The 18,087-nt window shown below is 35.6% G+C and overlaps 1 protein-coding gene across 8 annotated transcripts in view; it reads right to left on the bottom strand.

The window, feature by feature from the left end:
• Window positions 1–17,577, bottom strand: part of LOC111045216 (optomotor-blind protein) — a 128,698-nt gene extending 111,121 nt beyond the window's left edge. For 3 of the 8 annotated variants that reach the window (XM_022330564.2, XM_039441225.1, XM_039441227.1), the window contains exon 1: window positions 16,795–17,451. In XM_022330564.2, the coding sequence (XP_022186256.2) occupies window positions 16,795–17,285 (491 nt within the window). In that variant the 5' untranslated portion in view covers window positions 17,286–17,451. Of the gene's footprint in view, window positions 1–16,794 lie in introns of all 8 variants that reach the window. The other 5 variants (XM_022330566.2, XM_039441226.1, XM_039441223.1 and 2 more) reach the window with 5 other exon arrangements.
• Window positions 17,578–18,087: the final 510 nt, after the last annotated feature.

The raw sequence follows: 18,087 nt of genomic DNA, 5'->3' as shown, positions 1-18,087 counted from the left end.
TAAGGTTCAGATTTGGGCAACCGTGAAGTGAGTTGGTGACTGGCTTCATTTGATTGCTGCTAGGTTCTAATTAGCCCCTTCTCTGCCCCACCCCTCCCAATGCCACCACTACTCCTCTAGCCAACGCAACAGAATCCCTTAATAAAATCACCAATCAATTTATCATTTAGGAACCCTTCCTCCCAATGCTATACCAAATTCTATATATGTATATTCGGGCTGTCCTCAATAATTAGACTGACCCTTCCTACTCATCTAGACTTTCTAAATAATTGAGTGTGACGATACACAATCCCATCCTTTCAAGCCAGCCCTAATAATTCTGAATCATACAATGTCAACACAATTTTCATAATATTGCCGCAGTCGTAACTCAACCTATAAAAAGTTTTAATAATTATCATAGAAATAACCGTATCATAACAGAACCTAGTATAAAATGAAAGTAATTTCATTCTACAATCTGAATTAGTATGTCACTCAGGAACAGAATACTGTAGACTACTGAGGAAATTTTTATCCAACATGACTAGCAGTAACTATTTAAATTATTTTTGTTCAGTCTTCAAGTAATACTGCGTGAACTTCGTCACAGAGGTAGGTTTCATCTCCCTTAAGTCCCAAGACACACTCATAACTATCATTTTACAAGTCTTAATGCTTTCTTAGTGGATATTTTTGTGGAACTTGATGTATCATGTCACTTTCAAATGAACATTACAGTATAAACATTTATGAAATTAATCACGAACATAAGTTCGAATATTTTTGTGTTTCATTTGAATAGAATAAGGCAATCAACACCAGATTATTATTATTATTATTACTCTCTTTTTCACGCAGTTGCGGATAGCTTATGCGAAGAGGGGCAAAATTTATGCAACCTCTTGGCATTATTTTCTATTATTGATGGAGTATTTTACCAAATATGATGGAGCGTTTGGCGTACTATGCGAGCTGTATCAAGCAGAACAGACTTCTGCATTTTCCCTACCAGAGTTTCTGAGACATCAATAGCCTTACAGCTCTCCACTGTTGAATTAAGAACCAGACCATTCACAGATATTACGATTGGGATTATTCTAACATTATTGAGCCCATACATATCTTTGAGCTCAAATGCTAGCTCTTGATACTTCCTCAATTTCTCACCTCTTGTTCTTTGACAATTTTCATCTGCTGGAATGGCTACATCAATTATCAAGGCTTCTTTTTGATTCATGTTCAACATTAGGATGTCAGGCTTGTTATGAATGACTTGCCTGTCAGTGATCATTTGAACATCCCAATAGATCTTAATCTGGTTTCTCTCAATAAATGCAGGAGGAGAGTAAGAATAGTATGGGGGCATTTCTTCAAAGAAGTCAAATTCCTGCTGCAATTTCAGGTGCACTATTTTTGCAACATTATTATGTCGCCTCAAATACTCTTTTGGTGCCAATATTGAGCAGCCTGCAACTATGTGCTGAATACTTTCTACTGCAGCGTTACAAAGCCTGCATTTATCACTTATGCTCACTTATTATTACTATTATTATTATTATTATTATTATTATTATTATTATTATTATTATTATTATATTATTATTATATTATTATTATTATTATTATTATTATTATTATTATTATTATTTGTAGTAATGTTTTCATTTGTAGTATTATTATAGAATGTATAACTATTATGAAATTTGAATACTCTAAGCTAGAGGACTGTATGTACAAACACTGTATGTATAATTTATGATACTATGTAACTTTAAATGAAATAAATTGAAATTATTATTATTATTACTACTACTACTACTACTATTATTATTATTATTATTATTATTATTATTATCATTATCATTTCATTCATCATATGACAAGTGAGTGTTTATTGCAGTCAAAGTCGGCCTTTGGCAAGACTTTGGTGCATTACTAAACTGAAATGTTCAAAAATGATCTCACAATGGATGCTGTGCTGAGAACAACTGCTTTTTCCATGGCATATTTTGCACTTTTCGATATTCCCATCTGACAAAGATTTGCTGACACTTTTCTAGTTACAACTCCAACCGTGGAGATAATGACAGGAACAATTGTGACCTTTTCTTGCATCCAGATATCCTTGATCTCAGCAACCAAGGGAAGGTACTTCCCTGGTCCAAGTTGTGGCAGCATGGTATGCCAACATCTATTAGTGTTGTTTCCTTGGCTACCTTATCATCCATGAGGATGATATCTGGCCTATTATGAGCAACTGTTCTGTCTGTTAGCACCGACCGATCCCAATATAACTTATGTGTCTCATTCTCCAAGACTGGGGATGGCTTGTACAAGTAGTAGGGCAGCTTCTGATTGATGATTTGGTACTTCAGAGCAAGGTCCTGATGCAAGATCCCAGCTACTGCATTGTGGCGCTTTAAATAGTCAGTAGCTGCCAGTGATTGACATGCAGACATGATGTGCTGAATAGTCTCAGGTGCCAAGCCACAACGTCTGCATGAATCATCATTTATAGGCAGCTTCATTATATGCCTTTGATAATTTTTTGTTGCGATTACTTGATCCTGTATTGCCACCAAAAATCCTTCCGTTTCAATAAACAGGTCCCTGTGCCAAAGCCATGCATTGGAAGCCTCCTCATCAACTCCAGGCTGAGATAAGGCAAATGCATGTGTTCCATGAAGCTGCTTCGACTTCCATTGCTCCAGAATCTCACACTCATGCTGTCTGTTGGTTTTAAAGTCCGCAGTAGGCAGCTCAGAAAGATTAAGTGGAGTGTACTCTTTATCAGCTTTTCTCACCACTGCATACAAGCCACCCTCCTCCTCCATGAAGTATGTCTTCATGCTTCTGATTTGTCTATCACAAGCCCATTTTACATCAATGAGCCCGCGCCCACCTTTCTTTCTTATGAAATGCAATATGAGCCTCTCTATACAGGCCTAGGGGTGATGAGCTCTGAACTTAGTGAGGAGCACTCTTGTTGATCTCATAAGATCTTCCAAATCAGTTGCAGTTCAACAAACAACACCGAATGAGTAAGTCAGCACAGGTATTGCATAAGTGTTGATGGCCTTGAACATATTATTGCCATTTAGCTGAGTCTTCAAAAGTCTCCTCAGTCTTGTCAGGTATGTATATTTCATTTTCTGCTTGACATTCTTCTGGTTTATTTGTCTAGCCTGGCAAAAGCCCAAGTACTTGTAGACATCACTTGGCCCCATCGCTGCAAAAGCACTCTCCAGGTCCCCATCAATCATTTGTGCCACGACTTGACCTCTCACAACACTGAGTGTCCTACACTTCTCCAGACCAAATGCCATGCAGATATCAGCAGAAATGGTTCTAACCAGACCCAGCATTTTCTTCAGTTGATTTTCAGTACCTGCAGGTATCATATCAAGTGGGACAGTGGATGAATTTCTCTTGCTTCTCCCTTCAGCTTGGATCCATGTGTTGTGGAATTGAGTAATGCAGACAATGGATTCAGAGCTAAACAAAACCACAATGGGCTCAAACTATCCCCTTGGAAAATACCTTGACAGACTGGTATAGTATTGGTCTGGATTTGTCCAGCATTACTTCTCATTTTCAGCACTGTCCCCACATCGACATGAGATGCTTCAGCAGCATTATGACTGAGTTGTCAATTTTGTAAATATACAGGACTTCAATCAACCAGGAGTAAGGGACACTGTCAAAGGCTTTTCGGTAGTCAATATAAGCCATATGAATATGCCTTTCCTTTTTGACAGCTTGTCCCATTGCCACTGAGTCAATGGTCAAAACCTCCTTGTAGTCCAGCCCACCTTTCATACAACCTTTCTGCTCATCAGCAAGCAGTCTCTCCCGACTCAAGTATGACTGCACTTGATCTGTTATACATGCAGTGAGAACCTTGTATAGTGTACATAGGCAAGTGATTGGCCTATATTGGGAAGGGTCATGAGTTCTATCATTTTTAGGAAGCAAGTATGTCACTCCTTTGGGGAGAAATTGTGGAACTCTGTTGGGACTCTCAAGAAATGAGGAAAAGTGACTTGCTATGAATTGATGGAAGATTGGAAGCCTTTTCAACCAAAAATTGTGGAGCTTGTCTGGTCCAGGCGCAGACCAGTTTCTGGTTTTTGAGATTGCATTTTTAACTTCAGCTGTTCCAATCAATATTCTCGGCATTTGTTGAGCTCCAGCCACTCTATCTTTTTCATTCTGAATCCATGAAGCATTTTGATTATGATCCCTGTCACCCGCCCACAAACCTCGCCAGTACTTCTCAACCTCACTCAGCCTTGGATGCTCTCCTCGATCTTCAACCTGTTCTCCACTTAGGCCCCTGTAGAAAATCTTCTTACTTTTTTGAAACTTATTTCAACCTTTAAAAGATTACATGATTTGAGTTCAAACCGGCGTGAATTATCCTCCTTCCTTCTCAATGATATTCTGTAACGTCTCAGCCTATTAGCCTTAACAGCCAGCTTCTGAGTGAGGGTATCTAGCATCTCTTGAGGGGTTCTATTCAATGGATCCCTGTTGGTGTGATGTGATGCTTCTCTTCTCAATTGTTGGTAAGCATGAACAACCTTTCTTGATCTATTACCTTGCATGTATTGAGTAAGTCGTCCTATTTTATTCCTGAGCATATCAACCTGTCTACAGAGTCTCTCTTCCCAAGGTGGTATCCTTTTCTTCCTGAGTACTCTTTGTGCACCAGATACATCAATTCCAATTGCTCTCACAATTGCCACAACTGAGCAGTACATGACTGAATGAAGTTCATCAAATGTCAATTTATCCAAATCGATGATTCCAGGTATCAACTCATTCATATTCTATTCATATTCATTTATAACATCTAAACAAGAGTATTGTTCCAGACCAGAGTTTATGCTACTTGAATTATCCTTATCTAGTACTGATTAATTACTCGTTGGTATTCATTTTTGAAGCCTAGTATTTCATCAAATCTTGTTGCATTACCTTGATATAATCTCTTCCGAAATGATAGATTAAATAAAGCTTGTGGGGGTGTAGCAATTTATGTGAAAGGTGGTATCAAAACAAAAGTTTTAATCACATCTAAACAAGAGTATTGTTCCAGACCAGAGTTTATGCTACTTGAATTATCCTTATCTAGTACTGATTAATTACTCGGTATCTGTTATCGTCCACCAAAAATAGATTTATAGATTTCGAAAATGCCTTGCTTTCTCTTATGCCTTGTTATAACCGTATACTAATTATGGGGGATATGAACAACGACTGGAACATGACAAATCATAACTTTGACTACTTTCAACTGACTACTATTTTCCAATGCCTAAACATGACTATTTTACCTCTTGAGCCAACTCATCATACTAATGAATCAGACACACTCATTGACCTTCTCATTGTTAGTGATCCCAACGAGATTGTTCAAGCAGGCCAAATCCCAGTCTCAGCTATTTCTGGACATGATTAGATCTACTGTGTACTTTCCCATAAGATACCTAAGCCAGAACAGAAAATTATCACTTATAGAGACTTCAAAAACTTTGATGAAGCCGCCTTCCTGACTGATGTGGCTCAGACTCCATGGCATCAAATTGAAGCGTTACCCTCAGTTGATGACAAATGATATGTGATCTTGTTTGAGAGTGATCAGAAGCTATTTAATTCTCATAGGAAATATTGTAACCTTTACCATCAAAATTGTGTAATATTGTTGTTTATTGTATATTGTTATGTGGAGAGTTTATTTTTTTCTATGTTTGTTGGCTCATCTCTATTTGTATGATTAATGTGAACAAATAAATTGATTATTATTATCATTATATATATATATATATATATATATATATATATATATATATATATATTATATATATATATAATATAAACTCATGTTATTTTAATTATCCACTGCATACTGCTGTATATTACTGAAAGTTGATTACCCTGATCTACTTTGAGCCTACTTCATTTTATTAATCAATAATTTGATCTTATCTACCTATATAATTATTTTACTCTATCAAATTTCTGTTTTTTCTCTTAAATATTTATATTAATTGAAACTTTTACAATATTTCCATTAATAAATAAATCCTTAGTTCAATTAATTAAATTAACGTTTTGGTAGAGAGTTAGTGGGGAGGATATTTTTAATATTCTTTCCGAAGAATGGACATTGATATGTCCAAAGCTCCGCCAATTTATGTAGATGCATAGCAATATAATTATCTATAGTTTTTTTATTACAAATTACTTTTTCATATCATATACGAGGTCATCATATTTGTCATGTCATATATGACATATACATTACATGATCCTAACGAGGTTGTTCAAGCAGGCCAAATTCCAGTCCCAGCTATTTCTGGACATGATTTGATCTACTGTGTACTTTCCCATAAGATACCTAAGCCAGAACAGAAAATTATCACTTATAGAGGCTTCAAAAACTTTGATGAAGCCGCCTTCCTGACTGATGTAGCTCAGACTCCATGGCATCAAATTGAAGCGTTACCCTCAGTTGATGACATGGTCAAGACTTTCGAGAATTAGACTTTGACTTTGTATGACAAACATGCACCTTATGTGACAAGGAGGATTAATAGAAAACGACGAGTACCGTGGATGACTGAAGACATATTTAAGATGATGGGACGTAGAGACAAAGCACATAGAAAATTTAAAAAGACATTTGACTTGGACAGTTTGATAGAGTATAGGAGCTTAGAAATGGAGTTAAACAGGAATTACGGAACTCAAAGATTAGGTACTTGAATTCGTGTATGACAAACAATAGACAAGACTCTAAATCACTTTGGCAGGGAATAAAAGAATTCGGGCTTGGCAAACAGAAATCGAATCCACAAATTGACTTACCATTGAACAATATAAATGACCATTTCGTTTCACACTCTAACCAAAGCGACGAAGTTGTCATTGCTAATTATATCGATGATCTTGAAGAGCAGGTTACAAACTTAGATTTACCAATTACTGATCAATTTCATTTCCATCCAATCTCAGAAGAAGACACTTTCAGAGCAATTCAACGTATTCATAGTAATGCTACAGGTGTAGACAAAATTCCTATTAAATTTATCAAGAAGATGTTATATTCTGTTTTACCAACCATTACATACATTTTCAACAAGTCACTTGAAGAAGGCATTTTCCCTGAAAACTGGAAGTTTGCTCTGGTTCGCCCTCTAAATGAAGTTCCATCACCCAATAAAGTTGAGGATTTTAGACCAATCAGTATTTTACCTGCATTGTCCAAAGTGCTAGAAAGACTCATTCATGCTCAAGTTGTGAAAGTTCTAGACAACAATAGAAAGTTTCATAACTTTCAATCAGGCTTTAGGAAATTCCATTCAACTGAGACAGCTCTCCTTCGTGTCACTGATGATATAAGGTCAGCTATGGACCAAAGAAAAAGTACCATCCTCACCCTATTTGATTTTTCTAAAGCAATTGATACTGTTGATCATAAAGTTCTTTTAAATAAGTTAGCTATTCTTTGTTTTAGTCAGAACTCCCTAGTTTGATTCAAATCCTATCTCTCAGGTAGGAAACAATGTGTTTCTGTTGGTGACAACAAGTCAAATTGGAAAAATGTTATGCATGAAGTACCACAAGGTTCAATTTTAGGCCCTCTCCTATTCACTTTGTATGCTAATGACCTTTTATCCATTATCAAGTTCTCCAGCTTCCATACTTATGCAGATGACCTTCAAATTTATTTAAGCTGTCCCATAACAAACATTAATGAAACAGTTGGAATAATGAATCAGGATATCAATTCGATAGTTGAATGGACAAAGAAAAATGGCCTTAAGCTTAATCCCATCAAAACACAACCCATTATAATTGGATATTCTCGTCTTATAAACAATATTGATCTTGAATCGATTCACAAAATTAGTGTAGACGGTAATGACATTCCTTACTGTAGCTCAGTTAAAAATTTAGGCATTATTATGAATAATACTCTTGACTGGTCAGAACAAGTGAACAAAACTTGTAAAAAGGTATTCTCAGCTATGCATGCATTGAAGAAAATGCACGATATCCTCCCTAGAAACATTTAATTATTATTGGTTCAATCTCCCATCTTCCCACATTTAATGTATTGTAATTCTGTTCTTAACGATATTCAAGTCACTCTGAATGATAAACTACAGCGTTGCCAAAATTATTGTCTACGTTTTGTCTACTCTCTCCAACCCCATGATCATATCACCCCAGCCCACATTGCTAGTTCAACATTAAAACTTCCTGATCAAAGACGTTTTCGAATAGTCAAGCTTGTTAGAGATATCTTGAAATACAGTAATCCGAACTATTTTTAAGATGATTTCAAATTTGTCTCTGAAGGTAGGAGGATAGATGCTTCACATACTAGAACTGGAGAAAGTACTTTAAGGTGACCCAATCATCGAACTACTATTTTCACGAAATCCTTCTCAGTCAGTGCCTGTCGTGCATGGAATGCACTTCCTGTTTCTATCAGGTCCATCGAGAGCCAAGCGAACTTCATCCTCACTTTAAAAAAAACATCTTTTGGAACAAATGACTGAAACTGTCCGGCCCTATAACAATCACATGACAACCCTCACCCATCCCACCAATACTAGTAGTTCTGCAAACAGTAGACCTCGCTCATGAATACAACTTTCAATCTGATGAAAAGGGCCAGTACAGTAAGAACAGTATATTGTGAAGATTTAGCCATGATTGTCATCTATTATTTTCTCCATTGAAAGTGCTAGAGACACTGTTTCCAGGGACACCGGACTTATCAAGGAGTACTTTTATATCAAATACATACCTTTTAAATGAAAAAGACTAAGAAATTGTCAAAAAACCACAGATTTATTGATACTCAGAAAGACCGGTTTCGGTCATTATCAGAGTTTATCAGAGATTGACACTGGCGTAATTACCGAAACCGGTATTTCTAAGTATCAATCAATCTGTGGTTTTTTGACAATCTCTTGGTCTTTTTAATTTAATGTTAATAATTACCACAATATCAACTTCTCAACTACACAAAAAGGAAAAGAATTACATTTATACCTTTACATACACATTTTTCTCCACAACTGCAGTATTGGACTCCAATAAAATAAAGATTTTTTAAAAATAATTTATCCAATTAATTAGTGAAATCAATTTAATAATAATCATAAGATGATTCAATTTAATTATTCTATCTCATCATAATAATTTATTTTATAATGATCTATTATTAGAATAAGATATAACAATATTATTATTATCTGCAAAAAAATCTGGCAGGAACGAGAATTGAACCTGTGTCGCACAGAGTGACGACCACGGTCTAATCGACTCGCCCACCATGTGCTCGTAACGAAAAAGTATGGCAATGAATCGCTGTATCTTCAAAGACACATCCTTTCTGGATTGAGGCTAGTTTGGTTTTTTCAAATATTACAAAAAAACCAGAGGTTTTATCAAAATTTGTTACACATACGCTTCTGCGCCTTGTTTCAAAGAACTTGCATACCAAATTTCATCCAAATCGGACAATAACTGCGACTGTAACTGCGGTACAAACAAACAAACAGATGAAAGCCGATTGAGTCGAAACTAAGACCTCAGCTTCGCTTTGGTCAATAAACCTTTAAACATGTTATAGAATGAATTGTATATATAATATAATAAACTCATGTTATTTTAATTATCCACTGCATACTGCTGTATATTACTGAAAGTTGATAACCCTGATCTACTTTCAGCCTACTTCATTTTATTAATCAATAATTTGATCTAATCTACTTATATAATTATTTTACTTTATCAATTGTTTTCTTTCCTCTTAAATATTCATATTAATTGAAACTTTTACAATATTTCCATTAATAAATAAATCCTTAGTTTAATTAATGAAATTAATGTTTTGGTAGAGAGTTAGTGGGGAGGATATTTTTAATATTCTTTCCGAAGAATGGACATTGATATGTCCAAAGCTCCGCCAATATATGTAGATGCATAACAATATAATTATCTATAGTCATCATATTACAAATTGCTTTTTCATATCATATACAGTTCAATAATTATTCTCTTAGTCTATATTATGTAAATTCATCTATAATTTTGCTTTATTGTAAGCTATTGTATATAAGTGTATAAGGCAGTATATATTGTAATCTAAATAAATAAAGTACTCAATCAATCAATCGATCAATAACTTCTATTTATTCTACAAAAAGAGCAACAAGTTATTCTTGGTATCGAGTTTCTTTTGTTAAATGTTGGTAGATTCAATAGCTTGAGTTCAGTATTAACAACAGCCTAGTAATCATTATTGGAGAATTAGCCTCAATTTGGCTTGTAGTATAGTTTAATGATCCGATTTCCACTTTTTCTCAATCAGATTTATTCATAGAATTTGAAGTTGGTTAGTGAGTATTGTATTGGAGGATGGGATTATTGATTGAAGGAGAGCTGGCTAAGAAAGACCTAAACTCACCCTCTTAGGGGAAAAATAAAGGTACTCATTCTATCTCATTTTAACGTCAATATCATGAAAATACTGAATTATGTGTCATTTGTGTAGATTATACTAAATTCCAACTTAGACAAAGTAATTATAGTTTTTTTCAGCCCATCAAAGGTAATGATTATTTAACGTAGAATTGCAAGGAATGAGACTATAAACATCTGGAACGTCTCATGGGTTAAAGTCAAAAATATGTTATTATTTTACTTGAAAAGTATTGCTCAAGTTGCCATTTTCGTTTTTAAAAGGATTCATAATACTTTATATACTCGAAACAGTTCTTTTAGGAAATTTCTTAGAACAGTGAATAAAGTTATAGTTATCGGCGAGATGCGAAGAGTTGGTTCATGATCCATTGTGACAGTAAATGAATCAAAGGAGCGTGCTATTTTAAATCTAGGAAAGGCGAATCTTTTAATTAAAAAAAAATACTGATGGTGCTGAGTAGGTACTCAAAGATGCGTGTTTCAAGATAACTTTGTAGATTTTACCACCGTTTAATAATTCTGGAATAATAATTATTCCATTATTTAAATTATAAATTAGTTGAAGCTATTCCAACTCAATCCAGAACACTCAGAAATAAGAGCTATTTTGAAATTGAATCCATGGAAAACATCCAACTCAAATATCCAGGTTTGAAAAATGCTATCAAGCTAGCACAATCTATCCACATCATGCCTACACTAGTTACGAGATGCAGCTTGACGCTCAAGCATGTGAGAAGCATGCGCAAAATAAAATTCCACTGCTCAACTTATTATAAATAGTTTTGAACAGCTTCAGTAAAGCTCCAGAAGTCTTACTTTATGGTCTAGAATTGATAGCCTCTCGCTAAAATGTCTATTGCCATGAATTGATGTTATCATTTCGAGTAGGCTCTATAAAAACAGAATTTGTAATCAATTTAGGCTAGTAACAAAGCTAGTTTCAAATACGTTTGAAACGATTTGGATGAATAATTGATATTTTATATGTTTAATTTCTCAAGTAAGTAACCTACCTACTGTTTAATTTTGAAAATCGTGATGATATAGCTAGCAATGTTGATATTACAATAGACACATACCAAATTAACAATACAGTATGTTACAGTATCTTCCAGGAACGAGATGATTTTTGAAATTAGTTAATTATTATAGGCTACAGCTCGTTATAATATCTTCCCCACTCCCCAATCAAATGTACTTAACAGAGTTTAGTTTGTAGGCGACGGGTGACGAGCGTTAGCTCTATAATTAAACAGTCAACTTCGAAAATTGTAGAGTGTGAATTTATTTCAAAGGAATTGATGCACCAGCTAATAAAAATCCTAATAGTCAATAGAAATTATGTTTAACAGCTGTTATGAAAGTTGGTTGCAAGTTAAGTGAGATACCTTATATAATGTATAATTATTAAAATGGTAGTTCATGCACATCATAATTATCAGGCGAAGCCCAACTTTAATTTTTTTTCACACAGATTCAACATTATAGTATGTCGTTTTAATGGAACTACAATACTTGGTTTCATTTATTTTCAGGAGAAGAAACTTTTTTTAAAAATGCCTTGGTGAAATATTCAGCTCGTCTTCTTTATCTGCGAGATATAATATTATAAGAATTTGAATCTTCTATCAAAATGAAAGACAGAAAAATGTATAATATTTTTCTTAAATTAAATCAAATTCAAATTAAATCACATTACTGTTTTTCCAGGATAAACAGTTAATCATTGAGCCATTCAAAGCATGTTCTATGATTCCTTACAAATAATTTGGGAGAAACGCTTTACTCCCATATACTTTAGTATAAGATTTTACTATTGCGAAGAAAATAATAATTCAAATGCAAACTTTGAACGGGAAAATTCAAGCTGAGCTGTTTAATGTAGCAATAAGGATTGTGGTGAGATGATGGAATTTCTATTTTATCATGATACGGCACGCTATGAATGAATAAAATGAACAATGTGAGGGTTATTCTCCTATTTTGTTGTCGATTATTGCTATATTAGCGTTTTAAATGCGACGAAAACATTGCTCTAGCTCTTCGACACTTCATTATACAATCAATTTGAAATACAATGAATATTACAAAATCCTACTCGAGTTAATAGCAGACTAGGTCCTCAGATTTCATGGAAAGAATAATGTAGAGCTAGCGCTCCCCACGCTAATAAAATAATTTCACGAGAACACTTTCAAAGATAATTATTTTAGTTTACTCTTCATCATCACTAATAATTATAAGATTAATATACAGAGTTGGTGCATGAACATTATGAAAACATCTTAATATTTCTTCCACAAGGATTATTCAACAGTACGTTCCATTGAGAATCCTATTCGAATTGAAAAAACTACTTTTCTGTCGCTCCAAAATTGTTGTCCGCCATATTGAATTGAACTTAATTTTTATAACGAGAAGGTGGTACATGATTGCGATACAAAATTTCATGAGAAAATGAATGGTGAAAGTCGCTCACGATATCTCAAACCGTTCATATTTAAATAACTCATACAAAAATGAAATAAATGAGTACTATATCTGACATATCAAAATTTTCTGTTCGAAGTGTTAAATGTGTTAGTGTTGAATATGTAACTCATATCAATGATTATAATTTGTAGTCTTATTCTATTTATTCAATTCTTCCAATTAACTAACCTTGAAATGTATTGCCAAGAAAAATAAATTCACACAATATTTCTTAATGGGTTGAATTTCAGAACAATCAAAATCACTCCAATCAAACCACAAGTAACTAGGAGGAGAATTTTGCTCCCAGGATGCAATTTTATTCCCCCATCAGGCATCCGCAAATTTCCAAGAAACTGTGAATGATCAATAAGAGAAAAAGGAATACTATTGATATTGATATCCCATTGATATTCATTTAGGTCTCAAGAGACCTAATGGAGTAAAATGAAAATAATAGTACAGAAGTGAACGTTCACAGATAAAAAAAACATAAACAATGGGGTTGGATATATTAAAGTATATTTTTGATATGAAACAAGAATGTCTGAACTAACAAATCATTTATATTCACCTTCGTTTTCGATTTACCCTCAATGAAGTCACTTTAATTGTTGGGAATAATATTTTATCAATATTGTTATTCTTTTATTATTAGTCATTTTCAATGATTCATTTTATGCTAATCGGATTTTAATGTTTAAAATTAGAAAGAAATCAAGACTCTAATGTAAAGTTTGAATCTGCCAAATATAATTACTCTCCTCCCATCACAACAAAGAGACATTTTCTATTTTAATTGATTTTTTATTCTTCTGATCTGGATTGAAAGTTTTTTAAAAAGTTTTTTAAATAGTTCAGTTATTGGTAGGCTATGATTGAGAGAATTGTGATCCCAGAGCTGGGCAATATTTTCAAATGATGGTCATTGGGAGATTTTAACTGAGGTTTGAATGAACTGATGAATTTCAGTCTGTATTTCAACGAGAACAGGAATAAAAGGCTCACAGTTTGAATTTGTGCTGGCATTTCAATGAAAGGGTCTTTATGCTTTGGAGCACGTAATTAGACCAGGCTACGAGGCCGCAGCTCGCTATTTTTACGATTTCAAATCAAATCACACCCAATTATTATCAATCCCGCAAATAAGTTATCATCTCAACTACATTGTTAAAAAAGCATAGCGTAGGTTATCGATCATAGTTGCGAAAGCTTAACAGTGATCGACTGTTAATAAAACATGTAATAGAGACGATTTACATTCTCAAATGTCTAAAAGTTGCAGCCGTAAATTTGTAGCAATAAAATGTGAGCGTTGAATGATATTCAATTAGTTGAACTTTATGCACGCCTTGCTCAATTGTGGACTTGTAGGCCTACTCGCCTACTTAAACTCAATCACTCAGCAGCTCAGCACAGAGCGAAGTGCAGTCCTTTCCTGGCCAATTTATACTATTGCTCTTCTAAACAAAAATAATTTAGTATAACCAATTAATAATGATATATCTCGTTCATTGGCCTTGAAGAAGTTTAAATCGTATTTTACCAAGCAAGTAACTCATCTATTTCTGTTTGTATGACATAATTAATGTATACCCGACGGAGCTCGAGAACGGCTCTAACGATTATGGTGTTTGGAATTTGGATTTTGGAAATAAAATTGGTTCGCGATACAAAAATCCATTTGCATAGGGTCTTCTCTCTGGGATAACTTGGAGAAGGACTTCATAAAAGATAAATTCATGCTCTGATAAGAAGCTGAACAATACATTTATATTTTTATCTCCTGACTCAACAAATGGATGCATACCAGTTTGGCAGATGAGTTTTACATTTTAATTAGTGTAACTTATGCACATCTGATTCAATGACCTGAGGATTCCATATAATTTTCGTAAGTAAGGTGTCAAAAGCCACTTGAGAAATTATTCAGATGAATTTTGTTCATTTGGTTTTATGGATGGATTATAGTCATTAGAACTACACTTGATCCAGGAACGATTGAAATCATTGCTTGCACTCAAATTATTAGTTTAAGAAGGAAAATTATATTATTCAATCCCCCAAAATGTTTTATCATTTGATTTCTCTCATATTTGGGAATTATGATGCGATAAACGAATATGATATCACCGATTTGAAATCTATCTTTTTATGTTTTCACATTGAACGCTATCAATGTTATTCTACGAAAATTGCCGTTTCAATCTTTTTCGGTTTAATTTCCGTTCCAACAAGAAAATGACAATAAACAAATGATTAAGTCAACACGAAACTATTTGCAAACTAGGTAACGAGCTAGGCACGAAGATCTAGGGTTATTGAAATTGGATTCCTCAATATTTCATAAATATATTAAGTGATCGAGAATGTAAAAACTTCACTTGTCATGTTTTAAAGCTCGGAAACCCTCTTCTGTAACATAGAACATTGTACTGTACTTCTTATTTTCTGTTGAACTAGTCCTAGATTTGAAAAAAAGTCAACTAGGCGTAGTTTTCGAGTTCTGATTATTCGGTTTTGATTCTCTTACTACTATCAAACTATTTGTTTGATTAGTTTGGAAAGTGGATTAATATACTTTCGTTAATTCCAATGAATTTCTTTTTTCAAGAAGTGTGAGTTAAATGGGTTTGCAAAATGTTATTGAAAACATAGGCTAATAGAAAATTTAAAGCGTACCGTACAATACGGTAATAAAATTATTCTTGTTGATTCCGTCTCAGTTTAATAAGATTGTTAACGTCTAGACAGTTGTGAGCTTTTGTCATCGGCCTATAGAAATTAAAAAAAAATAATAATTTACAAATAATCATCGTGTGTTATTGGTTATGACAGTGAGGTTTGTTTGTAGAAATTATTATAGATAGTCCGGACCTCATTCAGTTACAATTACGACCCACATTGTCCAACTTCCAAGATAATTTCAGAATTATGGACTGTGTCAAACATTAAGTTATACGATAAACGAACGCCAAACCAATAGAAGGGCGGACGCCAAATTGCAATAATTTGTTCAGATAAAACATTCAATATTAATGCAGTTTTACAATTTTGCCATTTGACTACAGATCACCGAGAAGGATCCGTCAGGGACTCCCCATTAATTAAAGCTTAGAGAATTATCATTCTATTACCGAGAAGGATTAAGTATCGGAGAACTAGATTTAAAGTTTCAAATACAAATGCAGATACTTTGTTAGTTGAAAGAATTGCGATTTGTTTAAAATTCATTTTAAATATTTAGGTTTAAGTTTCTTTCAGGTGTTTTATCCCGTGATTCTTATATTTAATCATTATTATTATTCACTTGAATTCTCATTTACACGGGATGTGGAACTTGACAAGTACTCTTAGTTTTCACTTTTATTGTAGAGTATTGTACCTCGTTGTCAAATCAAATTCATCGGTAATATGTTTACCTATTGCGTAGGTGTAGGCCTACAAAGAAGAATGATAATAAACGGTGAGCTATTTTGACTAGGATCCACGGGGTGAGAGATACAAAAAGGATATCCAAACTTCTATCCTAGCCACGCACTTTGTTTTCAAATACAAAAGACTCGACGATGAAGAAATTTTCGACACAATTCATTCTACTCATAACACACATTTATCATGATGCAAATAACGAATTTGTTAAGGCCTATTCACTGTGAGGAGTTGGCGCAAATTGTCGCCACATGATTTAGCTCTGTACACGAATAATGGTAGAAATAGTAAGTAAGTGTAAAAGTAGGCTTAGATTTCCGAAAACAATCTCGAGTTGATGTCGAGCTGCAACGGACCACTGTGTTTGGAAGCACAAATAAATGTAGCACTCACCGTCCCGACTTGGTGATGACCATCTCGGTGCCCAACTTATGGAACTTGTCCCACAGGTCCTTGCCTTCAAGAGTCACTTTGGGGTCATCGTGTACACCATCATCCTCGGGGGCGGAGGGAGCCGGCACGGGAGCCCTCAGGGGTCTGACCATTGCCGGGTGATGGGCTGCCACCACAGCTGCCATCATCACATCCTCAGCAGTCGTGTAGGCGGCCGGATGTCCACCATGCTTTGGCAGCGGGTAGCAGAACGGATAATGCGGGGGTGGTGGAGGCGGCGGTGGAGCCGGGGGCGGTGGAGCCCCAGCTGCCGCTGTGAGCAGCGAACTGACACTGAAGTCGGTGGGCCGGTGCGTCATGAGGAAGGCGGCGGCTGCGGCGGTGGCATGCTGCTGGTAGGGTGATGACGACGAGGACATGTCGGCTGCGGCTGGAGAACGGGGCGACGGCGGGCCTCGACACGCTAACACGTCTGCCTGGTCGAACCTCATCGAGATGCTCCGCTCGGCGCGGCCGCTCTCTGCTGCCTATTATTAACTGCCAACTGCCTACTGCCTACTGCCTACTGCCTACTGAGGGAGCACTCGCACAGCATAGCATAGCACGGACATGGGAGTCATGGGATAGTGTCGCCTGGCCGGCTGGCATGACACCACTGGCAGTGCAAGCGGCGCCTCTCCGCTCGGCTTGGCGGTGTTAATGAGGCGCGCCGATTGGGTCGCCTCTCTCGGCCAATAGCGAGGCGTGTCGCCTTCACGCACCCGGTGTCGACCCCTCCTTCCCCTCCAAACATACCACCAACACCCCCACGACCCCCCCCAACCCACAAATTAACCTCATCTTTTATTTACCGCTGAAAAGCCGAGCGCGCGGCGACGGCGGCCACTTCTTCCCGAGTCGCACCCCAGTAAACAGACTTATCCTGCCCAAATATTCTAATAAAATTTGTAAATACCTCTCGGTGCGCGCGCACACACCCTCCCCGCATCGATCGCCAAACCCCTTCCCATCCACCACCCTCCAACACATTCTTTTCTTCGCACCTACATGAAAACAATCACCCTCCCCTCCTATAACCCACCACCAATCCTATCATCATAAATGAACACTTTGCCCATCTTCCAGCACACTGTTTATATTATCGACATCCCTTATAACATAACAATGCTCCCTACACTACTCTACATAGTCCTCATAATATAAACCATGATCCCTTATTTTGACAATAGCACTGTCCAATACTTCAATTCTTCAATTCACATACTACAGTGTTTACAGTAACTAGTATGTACC

The sequence above is a fragment of the Nilaparvata lugens genome, chromosome X (assembly GCF_014356525.2).
Source record: "Nilaparvata lugens isolate BPH chromosome X, ASM1435652v1, whole genome shotgun sequence".
In the NCBI taxonomy this organism is placed as follows: Eukaryota; Metazoa; Arthropoda; class Insecta; order Hemiptera; family Delphacidae; genus Nilaparvata; species Nilaparvata lugens.
This window is presented reverse-complemented; position numbering and strand designations above follow the sequence as displayed.